General features: G+C 38.6%; 2 protein-coding genes across 2 annotated transcripts; one reads left to right on the forward strand and one right to left on the reverse strand.

The window, feature by feature from the left end:
* The first annotated feature begins 1,474 nt into the window (after positions 1–1,474).
* BGAL8 (beta-galactosidase 8) lies at positions 1,475–12,175 on the forward strand. The gene is made up of 20 exons (XM_010255328.3): positions 1,475–1,616; positions 1,726–1,953; positions 2,114–2,209; positions 2,379–2,491; positions 2,629–2,695; positions 2,768–2,860; positions 3,039–3,182; positions 3,414–3,502; positions 3,629–3,734; positions 3,873–3,960; positions 4,145–4,263; positions 5,982–6,143; positions 6,401–6,603; positions 6,720–6,829; positions 7,713–7,822; positions 8,040–8,153; positions 8,409–8,510; positions 11,000–11,211; positions 11,288–11,624; positions 11,743–12,175. Exons 2-20 carry the CDS (start codon positions 1,789–1,791, stop codon positions 11,848–11,850), a joined length of 2,538 nt encoding a protein of 845 aa, XP_010253630.1. The 5' UTR covers positions 1,475–1,616; positions 1,726–1,788; the 3' UTR covers positions 11,851–12,175.
* A 3,812-nt stretch (positions 12,176–15,987) lies between these two features.
* Positions 15,988–17,642, reverse strand: LOC104594999 (uncharacterized). The gene is made up of 2 exons (XM_019197299.2): positions 17,175–17,642; positions 15,988–16,920 (listed from the first exon to the last, which is right to left on the reverse strand). Exons 1-2 carry the CDS (start codon positions 17,539–17,541, stop codon positions 16,175–16,177), a joined length of 1,113 nt encoding a protein of 370 aa, XP_019052844.1. The 5' UTR covers positions 17,542–17,642; the 3' UTR covers positions 15,988–16,174.
* Between the last annotated feature and the right edge of the window lie 1,770 nt (positions 17,643–19,412).

Below are 19,412 nucleotides of genomic sequence, written 5' to 3' on the forward strand. Positions count from 1 at the left end.
TGTCATCCATCCTCATCCGGTCATTCCACCACTTTGGCTTTGGCCCTTCAAGTCACATGGACTGTGGACAGGACAGCTATTGATAAGGACATTATAGGTTAATAATATTCCATCTACCTAAAATGCTAATTCCGGTGCGTGCATCAGTGCATGAGCATCACCCTTCCCTCCCTAACTGGACATTGGAGGAGACTGAGGTGAGGTCATTCCTTCACTCATTCTGGAATGGAGTATGTGGAGTTGTGGACCATGTGACCATGCTCATGCAGTCATGCTCCTGATTCCCCTCAATCCCTCGACCCTCGTATTTATGATTTTATCTTATCTATAATTATATTTGAGAAACCATCTAATACCACCCATCATGATTGTTTATCAAAATAAAAATATAAAAATACCCATCATGATCATGACTTGCCACATGTCCTCTCCTTGGAATATGGAATTGCTCCCTCCCACCGTAGTCCGTTGTCCGTTGATGATAATAATAAAACTCGGCCAAGCCAAAAATTGCCCTGTCGGCGACGGCTATCGCAACTTCTACTCTGTGTTGACCGTCGTCGTGTAGTGATGCAGTCTCTTTAAAACAGCACAGGGATAAGATCCTGATCAAACGGCTATTTTTTTTTTTCTTTTTTGGTAATGCCCCCACATTTCCGGCTCTAATTAAGAGTCGCTTCCCGCAAGGGGCAAATCAAATGGCTGTGGTTGTGGGGCCGGGGCATCTACAATTGAATATTGATGGCTGAAGTGTGGCGTTATTATTATTACTATTGGAATTGGTTAAAACATATCAAGCGCAGTTAATCAGGACTGTTGAATGCAGGGTGGATTCTAATTTCGGAGAAATTCACTCGATGCCGATGGTGCTGATGGGAGCATGCGAGAAATGCTCGTCCTCTCTTCTCGCATGTAAGTGTTACATACATTACATAGATTTTCCCTACATTACATTACATTACATTACAGCGACAGGCGCCAGGTTTGTCAGCAACAACGACCAATGTGTCTTTTAGGATACGCGGATCAAGAACTCTCAAATAAAGTTGATATAAAGGCAACCGAAACCCGAGAATCGTCCGACGTGCGTGATCCTGTCTGTGTCCATGTCACCGTCTCTCTCTCTCTCTCTCACCTTTCACGTTTTTACAATTTTACTGTTAATAGTCCCTTGAAAAAATCAAAAAGAAAGAAGAAAAAAAAGTCAGGAAGAGAAAGAGGTTCTCCTGTTGTCCATCGATCCCTCGGCTGACTGCTGAGTGCTGAGGTCGATAAACCACGAAGTTTTGCTTGGGTGGGAGTATTGAGTAGAGGAGGGAGGGAGACAGGAAAAGGATAGGAATGGATAAATGCAGAAGCAGAAGCATAGATAGCAATAACAAATATCAACTGCACAAATGGAAATGGGAAGGAAGAAGACAAAATGAAGTAGTAGACGACACGTGATACGTTCTTCTCTCTTCTTCACCCAAGCGGGAGGCAAAGGTAAGAGGTAGCGTGTACTACTACTCTCCGGGCGTAGGATAGCTACCACCCACATTTATCTATATAGAGAGAGAGAGCTCTCTTTCTTCTGATCCTTCCTTCCTTCTACAAAGCGACCAAGCAAGACAAAGGTATCCATTCTGGAACATCAACCAAGCCAACTAAACGCTTTTACATATATATATTGCCTTCTACCACCACTAATTCTCATTCTTCTTCTTCTTCTTAATGACGTTACAGAGCTGCGAAAAACCAGAAGAAAGCTCCATTAAAGAAGACTAAAACCTAAACAGAAGGTGCGCCATGAGGTGGCTGGCGTTTCTTGTTTTTCTTTTTACTGTGCTCGCCGGTCTGTCGGCGTTGGTTCTCGGCTATGACGTCTCGTACGATCACCGGACGTTGCTCATCGATGGCAAGCGTCGAGTCTTGATTTCCGGCTCCATACATTACCCGCGCAGCACTCCCGAGGTAAGCTAACATTGGCAGAGAATGTCTGTTACTTCTCTTCTCTGCTCTGCTTATAACATGGCATGGTAGACAGAATTTAAGTTCCAGAATGTCCTCACCTGGCCTCAAGTGAATTCATCTTCTCTTATTGCTCTGTCTATAACGAAGCAACTCTGTGCAGATGTGGCCAGACCTTATTCAGAAGTCCAAAGAGGGAGGTTTGGATGTCATTGAGACCTATGTTTTCTGGAACTTACACGAACCCGTTCGGAACCAGGTAACCGCTTCTCCTCTTCATATCCGATTTTTTTTTTTTTTTTTGTGTGCATTTCCTGGTTTCGGTTTCTTTTAATTCTCTTTAGTTCCTAATTCGTTTCTTGATATGAAAATTATTAAACCAAATAGTAGTAGCAGTAGTAGTAATGACCTTAGTTTCTCGACTTCAGTACGATTTCGAAGGTAGAAAAGATTTGGTCAAGTTTGTGAAGACAGTTGCAGAAGCTGGTCTCTATGTTCATCTAAGAATTGGCCCTTACGTCTGTGCAGAATGGAACTACGGGTTAGAATTTATACTATTTGCTTTTCTTCACATTTTCCGCTATAATATCACATAATGATGATTATTTTTTAAAATTTCTTTTAATTTCTTTATGCTCTAAAGAAATGGGGGTTTGTTATGCTTTGATGCCGGTACAGAGGTTTCCCACTGTGGTTGCATTTCATCCCGGGAATTGAGTTCAGGACTGACAACGAGCCATTCAAGGTTTTAATTTCCGCCTTCCCCTGCTCAGTTTGCATTTGTGTGATTTATTCACTTTTGGTTGCTCTATTACAGATGGAAATGCAGCGTTTCACAACTAAAATTGTAGATATGATGAAACAAGAACAACTCTATGCTTCCCAAGGCGGACCCATCATATTGTCACAGGTTGCCTTCTATTCATTTTTCCCCCTTGTATCTGATTGATATTAGTTTGTATTTGGACAAAGCTTATATTATGGGAGTTACTTCTACATTGGCGTCCTGGTATTTTGTGGACCTTCCGCCCATACTTTCTGGTTGACAAAGTTTAGTCTTCAACCTTAATGGTTCTGTTCAATTGTAGATTGAAAATGAGTACGGAAACATTGATTCTGCCTATGGTTCAGCTGCTAAATCTTATATCAACTGGGCAGCGGGGATGGCTACATCATTAGATACAGGAGTGCCCTGGGTAATGTGCCAGCAAGCAGATGCTCCTGATCCAATCGTAAGTTGAATTTCTATTCTTTCAATACAAAACTGTAGTATATCAATGTAAAATTAAATTATATGTCAGACTCGTTTCCTAGGTGCTAAGATGAATCCATTTTCTGCAACTTTTTTATATTGCTTTAATTTCCTGAATACTTTTTAGCAATGAAGTGGAGTTCCTTTTGCTTCCTTTATGTTACAATTGTTTTTCCCGGCCAATATTAACAATTCAATTAAAATTTTACAGATAAATACTTGCAATGGATTTTATTGTGATCAGTTCACTCCAAATTCTGCAAAGAAACCTAAGATGTGGACTGAAAACTGGAGTGGGTGGTAAGGTGTTCGCTTCTAGATTCTAACAATATTTTCCTTAGTTGAGCCAGTTATTTAATTTAAATAACAGTTGGTTCTGCTATGATCATTTTCCCTTTCTTCACATGAAATTATTTACAATGTTAGGTTTCTTTCCTTTGGTGGTTCTGTGCCATACAGACCAGTAGAGGACCTTGCATTTGCTGTTGCACGATTCTTCCAACGAGGTGGAACATTTCAGAATTACTATATGGTACACATTGAAAATTTATACCTTCACAAAAGTTTCCTTGAGAACTACTTGACTTATTATGAACTTAGAATTTTGAACCGAGAAGAATTTATGGACTGATACTTTTTGTACCAATATTTGTTTCTTTTTCTTGCATAGTACCATGGTGGGACCAATTTTGGTCGAACTACTGGTGGACCCTTCATTGCAACTAGTTATGATTATGATGCTCCAATTGATGAATATGGTAAGCTTGTTATATGTTCATGAATTGGAATTCCTACATGTTGTGGCTCTGAGATGGTACACTTTAGGTTATTCTCTGTGAAAACAGTGATATAGCAATATTTAAGTGTCTACTGATATAATATCTATAAGATGACATATTTTCTAAAAGACTTTCTCTCTCTTTTTTCTTGTCTGTACTGCAGGATTGGTTAGACAGCCAAAGTGGGGCCACCTAAAAGACTTGCACAAGGCCATTAAACTTTGTGAAGAAGCACTAATAGCCACTGATCCAACATTCACTTCTCTTGGTCCAAATTTGGAGGTATAGCCCTTATTAACTTCTTAATTATTACTAAAAAGTATAACTATCTTGAGTAATTTCAAGGTATAGATAGCCAAGCTGGTTATGCATAGATTTCTATTATTTGGTTGGCAAGTAAAATTAATCTCGAGTCCTCTTAGAAGATATCTCTTTTTTCTTGTATGGAAGAAATTAGAAACAAAAAATAAATAAGATAGCCTCTGGATGAGATGTTTTGTGTTTTAAATACTTGGCATACAAGCATGCAGTTTTCTCCATAATTCCATCAATAGGTCATCCAGTCGATCCAGGTAGAATTTCTCTTTATCTATATTTTGAGTAAGACAATAACAGGTTAACATTAATCACAAGATCTAATATTCTGCTCACCTAAATTGATTAGATTTAAGTTGCATTTCTGTATAATTTTCACCTGGAAAATACAACTAGGTTTATTAAGGTCAAACCTTGAATATATGGTGCCTAGGGGCCATTGCTTAGAGTAATGGTAAAATATTGGGATGGAAAATGGCAAGCATAAGAAAGCAGATTTGGCTATGAGAGCAGCCACTTTATGCAAAAATGTGCCAGAGGGTAGGTTCATACCAGCCTACTCTTCCCAAGACCCTAGATAGCCAGTACTAACATTGGGTAATGACCCTTTATAAACCTTGAATATTTGGTGCCTGGTGAATTTTCTTCGTCTTTTTTTTTCAGTTTATTTGATTACTTTGTTGGTATTCTGAGATATGAATCAGATGGTAGATGGTTTTTTATGTTCTATCTCTCTCCTTATATATTGTCATTGGAGGTATTACATTGACTAGGATATACATCTTGCATAGCCAACAAATCAAGTCAAGAGATAACTAGTACATTGAAACATTAAATATGAGCCTTTGGGTCCAGTGCTCCTCCAAACAAAGTCAACTTTCCCTAATCCTTCCCTAACTAAAAATCAAGTAATCTCTTGCTGATTTGAATGTCCATCTGAACATTCTGTTCATACTTGAAGACAAGGCCTTTGCTTCTATGATTGGATCCATAAGGGATGAAGGGCCTTCCACTTTTGCTAGCATTCACCTAAAAACATGTAGAATTTATTGACACCTCAGTAGTCTGTCCTACTTTTTGAGACTTGCAATTTTGTCTCTATTTGGAATGGAACCAACTTAGTGGCTTGCTTCTATGCCAATTCTATAAAAGAGTTTTTTTTTGTCCTTTCTTTTCCCCTTAAGCTCAAAGATGTCATTATTACTGTTGATTACATCTGTGACAGATTATAATGTAATATTCTGGACAGGATCTGCTTTAAGCCTGATTATCTCCCCCACCCTCCACCCCTTCCCAGCACACACAAGAAAAGGAAACTTTTTTTTGTGGGAATTTAGGTCCAATTAGGAATGTATTAAAGAGTTAATTATGAAAAGGAAAGACTTTGGTGTTATGATCATTATAGTTCATGACATTTCTGCACAGCATATGTTATCCACTGTTTGCATCATATATCTAGCAGAGGATGCAGAGTCATAAAAAATCTACTTATGTCCCTCGATTCTCACATGCTGGTGTTGATAAAGTACTAGAATTTTAAGCATAAGATAAGATACCAATACCAACAATGAATAGTTTAAAATTTGAAAGTTAAACCACATGCTCTTACTTATTTTCATCATAGAGGAGTATCTTCTAATGCTCTTTTTATTTGGCTGCTTGAAATGGATTTATTCTCGTTTCAGGCTCATGTTTATAAAACATCAGGGGTATGTGCTGCTTTTCTTGCCAACGTGGGTACCCAATCTGCCGCAACTGTGAATTTCAATGGCAATTCATATACTTTACCTGCATGGTCTGTGAGCATCCTTCCAGACTGCAAGAATGTGGTGTTCAATACTGCAAAGGTTTGTTAATATGTGCACACACTCACATGTCTGGTATTTCATTTCTATGCTTCTCTCCTTCATATCAACACATGGGCAGGGCACCAAATGGTATTTTGCCTTTCCTCACCAAATGATTTCGATAGCATTCTCATGCATTAAGAAGTGTGTGGTTGGAAAAGCATTATCATGTAGAATAAATTGAAAATATGTGATAGTAAATATCTTTTTTATCATTTTGAACACAATAATGAAAACAAATGAATGTACTGTGACAGATTAACTCCCAAGCCATGAATTTAAGATTTGAACCTCAGACCTCAAAGGATACTGTTGACTCTTCTGAAGCATTCCAGTCCGGCTGGAGTTGGTTTAATGAGCCTGTTGGTATCTCAAGGAGCAATGCATTTATGAAACTTGGGCTACTCGAGCAAATAAATACAACAGCTGATGTTAGTGATTACCTGTGGTATTCATTGAGGTATAGCAATCTCTTGAATCTTGATTTCATTCAACACCTTAAGCTCTTTCTTCCCTTGAGATCAGTGGACTTGATTTGTTCAACATTGCAATTTCTTTTCCCCGTTTTTCTTGAAGTACTGAAATTCAAGGAGATGAACCGTTCCTTCAAGATGGATATCAAAGTCGTATTCATGTGGAATCACTTGGCCATGCCGTCCATGTTTTTATAAATGGGAAGTTTGCAGGTAATGTGAGATAACAATTACTTATAGGAGCCTAATGATCATGTCATGCTATATTGTATTTGTCATGCTCTTGGTGAACTTTGTTGTTTTATTTAAAATTTCCAAGGAGGATTACAAACTCATCTTTTCAGATGAAGAACAAATATTTGTTTGGAACATTTAATGCAATCACTGACCTGACATTTCTTGTGCTAATGCTCAGAAAATAGAATTGCAATAAACTTTAAGTTTGATCTGTTGTGGCATGGACCTCAAGGCAGAAAGCTCACATTCCTTATGACATTTCTTGGCTAGACAACGTTAGCCAATAGAGGAAAAACAGAGAAGGTTTGAAACAAAAAAAAAAAAAAAAAAACAATGGAAGGAAAACAATAAGGCTTTCAAATAGGCATGAGTGATCAAATGAAATAAAGCAACTTTATAAACTCCCACCCAGAGATAATATTGTGTATCCTAATTGAGACATTATAGAATAGGAAAAAATTTTTCTTGATGTCTTTTTAATCAAGTGACATAGCAGTTCCTAATGGTACTGTTATTATTACCTATCAAAGAAATAGGATTCATTATGTAAGGTATGACTGTGAAAAGAGGAAGAAGCAGAGCTACAAAAACTTCCAGCATGTTTAAGAACCAACAGGAAAGGAATTACAGTTCAAAATTTAAAATCTGATTTGATATTATTAAATTAAAGTTCAAAATAGCATTTTATTTTGTACCATGTAACATTAAAAGATATTGACAGCTTCAATCAAGTTTCCCTAAATCAATATGTATATGAGAGCATTGTTGTGCTTAGGTTATTTAGCCCTTGGTCTTGAAATTTTGAGATTATAAAACTGTGACCTTTATAATTATTTTTTTTTAATTGTGCCATCTATAGGAAGTGGATCAGGGAATAGTGGCAATGCAAAGGTTACCTTGGAGAGACCTATTACACTCATTCCAGGAAAGAATACCATTGATCTCCTTAGCTTGACAGTGGGTTTGCAGGTTTGAACCATTCCCTAATTGAGATATTCTATGGGCTTCTCATTTTGGGAAGGGATAATATCTGCATTGGATTTCAATTTCCTTACGGCCATGGTTGTGTACACTCTTTTTTTAGTTCCTTTTTGAGTGATTTTTCAGCTATTAGATGAACAAATTGGCATGCATAAATACTCAAGAAAAACTATTGCCTAATTTAAACTCTATCTTTTTTTTTAAGAACTATGGTGCATTCTTTGACAAATGGGGTGCTGGAATTACTGGTCCAGTAAAGCTAAAAGGTTCAAAAAATGGCACTACGGTTGATCTATCATCAAGCCAGTGGACATATCAGGTCTCTCTCTCTCTCACACACACATTCACACACACACACACAAATATCTGAAGGAAACATTTTGTCTGACAGCAGCTAGCAGTTAGCTGTTAACTTGAGATTGTGGAGAAATACATATTTGTTCTTGAGTTCTATGTCAGCAAATAAAAATATGTGGACTGTGCTTGTATCTGTAGCCTTGCAGCCTTTACATTGATTTTCTTTTTTTAAGATTCTGGTCAGAGAAGGGTCTTATCTTCAGTTTTTTTAGTGCAGATTGGACTGAAAGGTGAAGAATTAGGTCTTTCTACTGCAAGTTCTTCACAATGGGTTTCACTCTCTGACTTGCCTAAGAATCAACCCTTGATATGGTATAAGGTAAAATGCTATTCAATTTTGTGTACTTGGTTTATGTTCCTGTCTCAGTGGAGATATGGCTTTAAGTAAAACAAGTGAGAGAAATTTCACTTTGAGGGTGTTGATCTTCCTAGTTTTCTAAGAGACGAGATAAAAAGGTATTATCCAATGTTTTTCCCAGTAATTTGGGGTGTTGGGAGGGGTAGGCTGGGTGCAGATTGTTTTTTTTTCCTCCCTACATTAAGTGGTCATTCTTAGACTTGAACCCACTTTCTTATTCTCATCAGTCATAATCCTGAGATTTTATCACTTCACTAAGCAATGCCCCCTTTTTCTCAGAGACAATATGTGTTGGTAATTTTTCTTTTTTGGTAATATGTTGGTAAATTATTTCACTTTTGCATGCAACAATTCCATCCACACATGTTCCCTTCATGGGACCTATGTTAAAAATGAGCTCTACTTATTCTCCTATAGAACCTTACCATTCATATTTTCAGATTATTCACATGCAGAAACAAGGGCCACGACCATACACTACTAAAGGAAAGTGTTACTGCTTTTCCTTTGAATCTAGATGACATTCCCATCTGATCAGTAACTGATTGGAGAATTTTATTAGAAATAAAAGAAACGAGTACAAAGACACCATAAGAGTACAATTCTTCCCAATATAGCAAAAATGAAAGAATCATCCTATTAGCTACTCCCTGCCAATTAGCATACAGGTCCTCCAATACAAGAATCACTGAATCAATCCCTAGCCCTGAGAGGTCTCACCATCCAATACAACTCCTGTCTATGGGCTCTCTCTCTAGTAAGTAAATCGAGGAGAGCATTTTCTGATTTTGTACCTACCCAAATAGGGTATTCATACTATTAGCCAAAAACCTTGCTTCCAAATATGACAGTACAGACGCCAAGGGCCTGGAGTTCCAAATAACATGTGAGCTTTTGAAGTTGGAGAAACCAGGTTAAACAATTTAATCATTGTGATGATGACTTGTGAACCACTTCATAAAATCCTTGGAATTTTAACAATCTCGTTAAGCAAATGAAGCACTTGGCCTGATCCTACAACTCTTTGTTTGAACTCCATGTACATCTATGGACATTAGTCAACCATATATCCAAGTCTAAACAACAAAAATTTTAACCGAAAAAAATGTCTAAACAACAAAATGTTTACCAGGACTAGACTCATATTAGAAATCAGTAGGGGTTGATGATCTCAGATCTTGGTTGAGCCTGTTGGGTTTTGGATTGGGGGTGGAGCCTATTCAGATCCTGTAAATCCTCTTATTGGTTAAAAAACTATAATCAAATTAAATTACTTTCAGAGGAGTTTGTTCTAAGTCCAATTAGAAACCCTTTGTATGTGTAGGAAACCTTATCCAATAACTTCTGCTATACCTCATTTATTTTGCACTACAATTGTAATTCTCCGTTTCTGCTTCTTAACCCATCTGTTTACTAACCTCCTGTATCAACCGAACCGATTATATAGCAATCATAGGGGAGGGTTGACAAGTTTGAAACGACTAAGAAAAAGAGTTATTGTTTACACTTACATTGCTCCAGAAGCCCTTTTTTAGGAGAAAAAAAAAGTCATGTTGTGAATGTTTGTCCTACCAAAGTCTTGTCAAAAGGAAATTTATGCCAGATGTTTGTAGGAATTAGGATCTGCTCCTCACACCGACCTCACAGCCACATCCCACCATGTATTTGGAACATCTCCCCATGAATAATAAATACAAGTACAGGAGATGTTCTCAATGTGCGGCCAGGACATGCTGTGAGGAGCACTCTGTGAGGAGTAGATCCGAACTCTCTTTGTTGCCTATAAAAAGTGGATGTAGATATCAAGGATTCTTAATTCCTTTCTTGCAATTATTGTTTTCTTTCTTTTTTAATGAAAAACTTCATGCGAATTGCAGTGTCTTAGATGTGGGACATTAAAAATCTGAAATGAGAGACCTAATTTCTACAATACTTGTAAATTGCATTATCAAAAGCTTTGACTCGGTTATTAGATTATCTTATATTCTGCATGCTAAATTTAGGGGTGTCAATTGGACCGGGTTTGGTCCAATCCGATCCGATCCAATATAAATCCATTACAGATGGACGAGGTCCAATTCAATCCAATGAATATTATGGACTGGTCCAATCAGTTCAATTTGGTTTTAATTTAGATTGGTTCCAACCCAAACCTGATCCATTGACACCTGTATTCATATCTTCTATCAATGGATCGAATATTGGATAAGTCCAATCCAATCCAATATAAATCTATTACGGATGGATCAAGTCTAATCCAATCCAATAAATGCTTTGGACCACTAAGTCTAGATTAATCCAATTCAATATGTCTTATTGGTCCATCCAATCCGTCCAAATTGATTTTGATTTGGACATGTCCAACCCAAAACCGGTCAATTGACATCCCTACATGCTATTAAACTAAATACCCAAAACTGTAACCCTATTATGCATAACCGGAAATGCAGACAAGCTTTGATGCTCCTAGTGGCAATGACCCAACTGCACTCGACTTCACGGGAATGGGGAAGGGTGAGGCCTGGGTGAATGGCCAGAGCATTGGGCGTTATTGGCCAACTTATATCTCTCCCCAGAGTGGTTGCACAGATTCTTGCGATTACAGAGGACCCTACAATTCAAACAAATGCCACAAGAACTGCGGCAAGGCATCACAGAATCTGTAAGTGTAGAGCTTTTGCCGTGGGGGAATTGTTCCGTTTTGAAAGAATTTTGGTTAACATCTTTTGATTTCACAGGTATCATGTGCCTCGTTCATGGATCCAACCAAGTGGGAACACTCTAGTTTTGTTTGAGGAGGTGGGAGGTGATCCTACGCAGATATCTTTTGCTACGAGACAGACAGGAAGCTTGTGTTCCCACGTGTCGGAGTCGCACCCACCTCCTGTGGATACATGGGATTCAGATACAAAGACGGGAAAGAAATCAGGGCCGGTGCTTCAGCTTGAGTGTCCATTTCCTAATCAGGTCATCTCTTCAATCAATTTTGCAAGCTTTGGAACTCCTCGTGGGGCTTGTGGGAGTTTCAAACAGGGGAAGTGTAGCAGCACCAGTGCTCTTGCCATTGTGCAGCAGGTATTATTAGCTGTCTAGTCTTTACCGAATCGCTATCTTTATTTTCATTGTTCGATGAGTTCCTATTTGATCTTTGCTCTCTTTTACTGGTTTGTTCTCATGAATGTAAATGCAACAGGCTTGCGTTGGATCAAAAAGTTGCAGCATTGCAGTTTCAATTGATAGCTTCGGTGATCCGTGCGTAGGAGTAACAAAGAGTCTTGCAGTAGAAGCTACCTGTGCATGAAGAGTTGTTGCTGCCAATTGGGGGCTTAACGATGCGAAGCTCATACAAGATTGTAACTAATAAATGTCAGGGAGAAAAGGGTGGGGGGGGGGTGTTCTAGTCCTAAAGAAAGAAAAAGAAAGTGGTCGAGACTCGGAACTGAGAGTTCTCACCTCTCTGTGCGTTCAGGATTCAGGAATGGTCAGGTATTCGTCCATAAAACGTCGAAGTTTTTTTCCGAATGGTCGGTCAGGTACTCGTCCAATCCGGGGAAAAGATAAGGTAAAATAGAAAACCATTAAACAGCAAGTTTTTCCGAGATGGTCAGATATTCGTCCATAAAACGTCAATTCATCCAATGGCTAAAAATAATTCGGGTATCGGTTATTCGTTATCGTTCGTAAAACCCCGTGAATTTTGATGAAAGGACACCTGATCACTTATGTCGGTATAGTTTATCGGTATCATCATGTTTTTTTTTTTTTTTAAATAAATCCAGAAAAGAGTAGCTATATACAGCGGGGTAGCTCTTCCCCAAATGTCAGCACAAGACGTAACCTTTAAGGAATGTGGCAACGAAGGATAAGACATATGATTGGAATGAGCTCAGTTAGCAAGCCAATCAGCAACTGAATTTCCTGATAGGTTGATTATGCCATCCATCCTCTCGACCAAAGACCTCTGCAACTAGACCCGTTCATGGGCCGGGTGGCCTGACGGGCCGGCCCGGCCCCCGGATGGGTTTGAAATAGGCCTGTGGGCATAAACTCGGGCCAAAAAGCTTGGCCTGCAATAAATTCAAGCCGGGCTCGGGTTTTGTCAAAATAGCCTGGTCCAAGCCCGGCTCAACCCGACCTAAAATTAAACTTAAAATGGGTTATGTGATTATGTCCATTTGAATAAATTTTTTTATTTAAGAATGTAAAACTGTATTTTAAAACTTTAAAGAAAGGGAAAAAACCATCTTGTAGGCCCATTGTTCATTTAAATAGGAAAAAAAAAACATCTGAATTTTTAATTCTAATTTGAATAGGGAAAATTGTAATTATTTTTTATTAGGTCGGGCTTCAGGCTTTTTATCAGGGCCAGGCTCAGGCCCAAGTTATAGGCCCGTTGGTCGGGCCTAGCGTATTTCCATTAATGATGAATAAAAGCTCGGCCCGGCCTATGAACAGGTCTACCTACAACCTTTGATGATCTTTTTAAGTTTTCATGGAGGATTCACTTGGCTCTTCAAACTGTCAATAACTGACTTTAAATCTCCCTCAACGATGATGGATTTTTCGTTGAAATTGAGGGCAAGATTATGGGCCTTCTAAGCAGCTCAAACTTCAGCAAGATTGATAGTCATAATTCCTATTTCATATGCTTTGAAGTCTAAAATTTGGCCAAGGTGGTTTTTGGCCACACAAACAATGGTGCATCGGTTGTTAATGCAAGAAGCATTAAAGTTAATTTTGATTTCATCCAGTTTTGGATTTATCCACTTCAATGGGATAAACTGTTTACTAGGATCATTCATTGAATTACTATCAAAACTCGAAGCAAATTCCATAAATGAGTTTCTAGCTCTATCAATGATTATGGGAGGAGGAATTGACTTGTTATTGAAAATCTTGTTATTTCGATTCTTCCAAATATGTCGCAATAAAACAACAATCTTTTCTTTCACAAGCGGAACCTTAGTATTTTTAGTATCACCATCCAAAGAAGTTCACCACTCAAGCATTGAGTTGTTCTCAGGAGGAGATGGGATGGAATCTCTCGGGATGAGCCATATTTGTCTAGTAAAATGACACTTTAAAAAGATATGAACAGAATCCTCCTCATCACCACAATAATCATAACATCTGTCAGCATCAAATCCTCTGTTTCTAAGGGCTACCTTGGAAAGAAGTTTGTTGTTGAGTAAGAGATACAAAAAGACTTTAATCTTAGGAGCAATTTTTAGTCTCCAAACATTATTGATTTTCTTTATCGCCCTAGTAGGGTTTCCATGCATCCAGTCAGTCTCATTATAGGCTGATTTGATTGAGAAGTTTCCAATCAGGTTAGGCCTCCATACGAGTTTATCCTCATGATCTCTAGATAGAATAAAAACAGTATTAATTTTTTTCCCATGCACTCAAAGGCACTAAATTTTTTGTCAAATCCTCCTTCCAAGTACTGTTTTCTTGGTTAATGATTACACTAACACGGAGGTCCAAATTATTAATCTCTATTTTATTAATCAAGTTGATAAGGGGATCCTCATCTGACCACCTATTAACCCAAAATTTTGTGTCATTGCCTTTGCCAATAATCCATCCTATACCACTCTTAATCAAGTCTCAGGATTCTAGGATGCCTTTCCAAGCCCATGAATGATTCTTTTTTGGCTTAGCATCCCAAAAGTTTTCTCTCTGCAAATATTTATTATTTACAACTTGAACCTATATGTTATCTTTTTCATTTAGTAATTTCCAACCTAATTTTGCTAGGCATGCTTTATTCATCCATCCTAAATTCCTTAGGCCCAGCCCATCCCAAAGCTTAGAAGTGCAGACCTGGTCCCAATGGTTGAAGTGGAGGGGTTTCCTCTCCTTATTGTTGGTCCATAATTGCTTTTTTATCGAGATTCTGAAGAACACCTTTCGGAACTTTAAATGATTTCATAATATATTGAAGAATCATGTTGCTAAAAGCCTTTATGAGAGTAGTTTTACCAACAAGGAAGAGATAGTTTCTTTTCCAACCTGCCAGTTTACTCTCCATCTTCTCACCCAAAAATTTGAAGGTGTCCTTGTTATATTTGTTGCTAAATACAGGAGAACCCAATTAATTCTCATTTTTTTATTTGTAAAGGAATCTTAAGGATTTTAGCCATGATTTTCTTGAATTTTGGGTGAATATTTTTTGAGAAAAGTAATGTTGATTTGGAAAAATTAGGAGCCTGGCCCGAGGCATCTACAAATTGCAGAATTGGAATGGATGGCCCTTGTTTAGAAACTCGACAACCAATAGGACTCTTGGGAGCAAAAACTTCACTCATAAGGTTTAGAGAGAGGGCCTCCACATAAAGGACAAAAATATGTTGAGATAAAGGGTCTCTCTACCTGATCCCTCTAGGAGTGATATCCCTAGCAGGAACACCATTTATCAAAATCTAGTAAGTCATTGTCCTAATACACTCCATGACCCAATTAACCCAAGTATTATGGAACCCAAATCTTCTGAGGACCTTTTCTATGAAGTTCCAATTAAGCCTATCATATGCTTTCTCCATATCAATCTTACAAACCATAATCCCTATCTTTCCCTTCTTCTTCTTCTTCATAGAATGCATAATTTCATGGGCAATGAGCACATTGTCTGTTATTTGTCTTATTGGAATGAAAGCACTCTGAAAAGGGGAGGCAATATCATTAAGAAATGACTTAATTCTATTAACCAAAATTTTTTAGATAATTTTATATATGACATTACACAAGCTAATGGGTCTATAGTTATTTGTCGATTATGGATTGAAAATTTTAGAATTAAGTGTGATAAAAATTTTGTTAATAATTTTATTCATCTTGCCAGAATGGAAGAAAGCTTTCACCACACTACACATATATGGAATTTTCAATTATGTACCAATACTTTTTAAAAAATAAAGCATTAAGACCATCAGGACCCGGGGCCTTGAGGTCCTTCATAGAAAAAATTGTGTCTTTTTATTTATTCATCTGTTACCTCTTTAATAATGGACATATATTGCTCACTGGATATGCACGGATTAATTACCTCAATAAAATCCTCCCTATCAACTGAAATTTCAGCTTCAAATCTATTTTCAAAATTTTCACTTAGGAATTCAACTATGTTCTTTTAGTCACAAATCCATTCACCATCCTTATTTTTTATCTTTGTAGTCCTATTTCTGCTCTTCCTTATAGTGGCTATAGTATAGAAAAAATTGTTACGTCTATCTCCTAATTTGATCTAATTGGGCCCAATTTTTTCATCCCGTCTTTTCAGCATTATAGTCGAACCAATAAAACCCGCTTGAACAATAACAGAACAACCTTTTTGGTTTAGAGAAAAAAAAAATCTAAAAAAACATTTTATTCCATTTCACATTATACCCGTAACCTTCACGCTTTGCATTATTTAATTTTTTGATGGAAGAGAGAATTTTGTGCTTAAAATTTCAGATGGAATTTATTAATAGTACACGTATTGGGCAAATTGTTACTTCGGGCCCTTATTTCATTGTTTAAATCAGAGAACATATATAGCTTTAAACAGAACAATGTGGGATCATAAATTCATAAAGTTTGATCAGGGTAAGAAGTAGAATAGTCTTTGTTATCCCCTTTCATTAGTATTGAGCCACCTCGTTGATGGTGGTTGTCACAGACGGCACCCTTTGGAACCTGCAAGCCGCACAGACGGTTGAATGGAAGGATGGGGTCTGATACTTGTCTTCCCCTCCCATCATTGGCATGGGGACGCTAACCTTGACGGGGCTGACGTAGTCTGGCCTGTAGGTTTTACCCAAAACACCCTCAACTGAGTCCGTCAGATTTGCGAACCTGAACTGAGTCTCCAAGTGAGCAAAGGCATCGTCGTCTGGCAACTGGTAGTTGTGTACCCGGTTCTCTTCTGCTCCGATTGGCGTCACCTTCACGTCGATCTCTAGCAATCCGGTTATCGTCACCCTTACACTGTTGGTGTCATCGGTCCTCTCTACCACAACCTCTCTCTTCCCATCATCATCGTGAGTCCTCCACTCAGCTTCTCCGTCAGTGGGTACTTGAACGGTGTCACCGTCCCATCGGACAATGAGAGCATCGACGTTATCATCCCAATGAGAAACTCTCTTTGCAGCAAGGTCTAGAGTGTGAGAGCCGAACATGACGGAGAGGGCTTGCACCCAGGTGAAGTCGCGGGTCCTCCCTGCGGGTCGGGTACCAATGAAGTGTGCATTGATCTGAAACTCATCGTCTGATACGAGGGCAAAATTCCTTCCCTTAGCTCCATGAAAGTAGAACATCACACCGTCACCACCAACAAATCTGGGGTCGTAACAGACCGAGCCATATCCATTACAGTTGGGTTTCCTGACTGCCAAAAACAGACAGATGAGCAACATACATTAAAGAGTGAGTGAGTGAGTGATCTTGCACTTGCCTTTCCCCATTCATAAGAATTAGTGAGCGAGTGATCTTGCACTTGCCTTTCCCCATTCATAAGAATTAGTGAGGATAACGGCAAGCAGGTATAGCTAAGTATAAATTAATTAGATGGAGAAATAGAAGTAGTTATGAATAGCAGAAGAGAAGTAGCAAGATTAAATACAATAAGTAAGGGTTGGGTACATTTGCAAGTGGTCTCGCAAGTGCTACTGCAGTCGATGAAGCATCCCTTGACCTTCTTGTTCTTCTTAGGCTTCCGCAGAGTGCACTGGGCAGGGCACTGAAGGATCTTGAGATAGCAACGCCCTCTTGCCATACACAGTGCTCGTTCCTGCCCTGTCCCCTTCTTTGGCGTCAGTACCATGTAATTTGTCGATGCAGCATCGAGGTTCTTCTTTGCGTTCCCGTTGCCGTTGCCGTTCCCGTTCCCGTTCCCGTTGCCATTTCCGTTTCCTTTACCCTTGCCTTGAGCCTGAACAAAGTCGGCTTCCATGAAGAAAAACACAATAAGAAAGGTGGTCACTAAAAGGCATGTCTTCCTTCTATCCATCTCTAGCTAGTTTTCTCACTAGTCACTACACCTCTTTTCTTTCTATCTGCTACCCTCCCCTCTTGTTGATGCCAAATGTCCTTAAGAGTGGAGATGAAATGGGATGGGGGTGGTTCTTTATATATAAGTCAGTAGCAGAGAGAAGAAAGCCTTGGATTTGGGTTTATTTCACATGCAATTTCCTTCTCCGCCACAAACAAACAGCTGGGTGAGCTTGCTTTTCTCTTCCAGCGAGTAATACTTGCTTCTATTTGAGTTATGAGGTTGACCAATAAGTAGGCAGCCGACCAGTTGCTTATGATATGGAAAATGTAGGACTTGCTTGCCAGTTGCCAAGATGAGTTTTTCGCGCGCGTCGGTTGATGCATGGATGTTGCTCTCTCTCTCTCTCTCTGAAAGCCAAGGCCCAAGGGGATGTTGAAGAATTGATAACGAAATAAGCTAAAACTTACATGGAAATTTTGGACGGTGATGTTGGGTCGGGTTGAAGGTCAATCCAGGCCCAACCTAAAAGTGTAAATCTCAGGCTTGGGCCTGGCCCAACCCGAGATCACGTCCAAATTTATCAACCCAGGCTTAATCTGAAGCTAACCAACACCTAAGGTTGAGTTCGGGATTTGGTGAGTTGACCAGGTTTGAGAGAATTTATCAATATATTTTTACAAAGTTATCTTATATTCGGCTTTGTGGTTCAATTTAGGAGTAGAACTGGTTAAAAATATGTACAAATTTCATTTTATGTATAAAGATAATTTATACAAATAAAATGCATCTGTAGATTGAGTTGGGCTGGGCTCGAGCTACTTGAGGCCTCAACCCAAGACCAATCCAAATTTAGGTCAAGCATGAGTTTTGTGGCCTAGGCACAGCCCGTAGCCGTAGCCGTAGCCCAAAAATTAAGGCCTAACCTGGGATGGGTCGGGTCAGTCGCTGGTTAAGCCCGCCAAGTTGTAGCACTATCTTAAACCGGAAGATTTTACTAACTTCATATGGACAACTGCCTAAGTAGTACGACGTATAAGCGTAGCATTTATGTAGCAATGACTCGAAAGAAGACCTGCATTTAAAGTAAAGAAACCAACTTAATGAATCCAAAATAAATAAAATAGAGGGAAGGCACATGAGGCGATTTGGATTTTAAGTTGCAGTACGGAGTACCTCTTAAAATAGTTTAGAGCTTGCGAGGCCTACACGGTACACACGCATCTTTCCAGGTAGTGAAAACTGAAAAGCCAGGGTTTTAGGTTTTAGCTAGCTAGCTGCAGTGCTGTACTACTCGCTTTCGTTTCGATAAAGCAGCACTCATGTGAATGTGATGTAGTTATATTGAAGCTCCCTGTCATTATTCATATATGTTTTAAGACATCGATTATGACACATCTTATATTGATCGGATTTGAAAGACTTATAACAGAATACATGAATCCTTCGTCAAACATCAAAGGATCGTTTTTTACATTAAAGAAAAATAAAATCAAAGGTTGGGTTCAACAGTCAACCACACGGTTGAGGCGATGGTACGCGACCGCCCTTGGCCTGCCCCAGTTGTACCCATGTAGGAACCTGCAGTCGCGCGTATCGGTAGCGATACGCACCGGTACAACAGCATACCGCGCGTCCATGCCTACTGTCTCAGTTTAAAAAATTGAGAATGGCGTGATTCGAACCATGTTTCATCAAATTACAAACAACACCCGCCTCTCTCTTCAACCATTTTTTTTTTTGTTAATAAAAGAAATATATTAATATATATCCACATTAACGTCTAGTAGTTTACATACAACCCAAATAAACAATATATACTAATATTCAACAACTCCAACTATAAATTAAAAAAAAATAATTTTTAAAATTAGTATTTTATGAACAAT

The sequence above is a fragment of the Nelumbo nucifera genome, chromosome 2, assembly GCF_055504915.1.
Source record: "Nelumbo nucifera cultivar China Antique chromosome 2, China Antique-T2T, whole genome shotgun sequence".
NCBI lineage: Eukaryota > Viridiplantae > Streptophyta > Magnoliopsida > Proteales > Nelumbonaceae > Nelumbo > Nelumbo nucifera.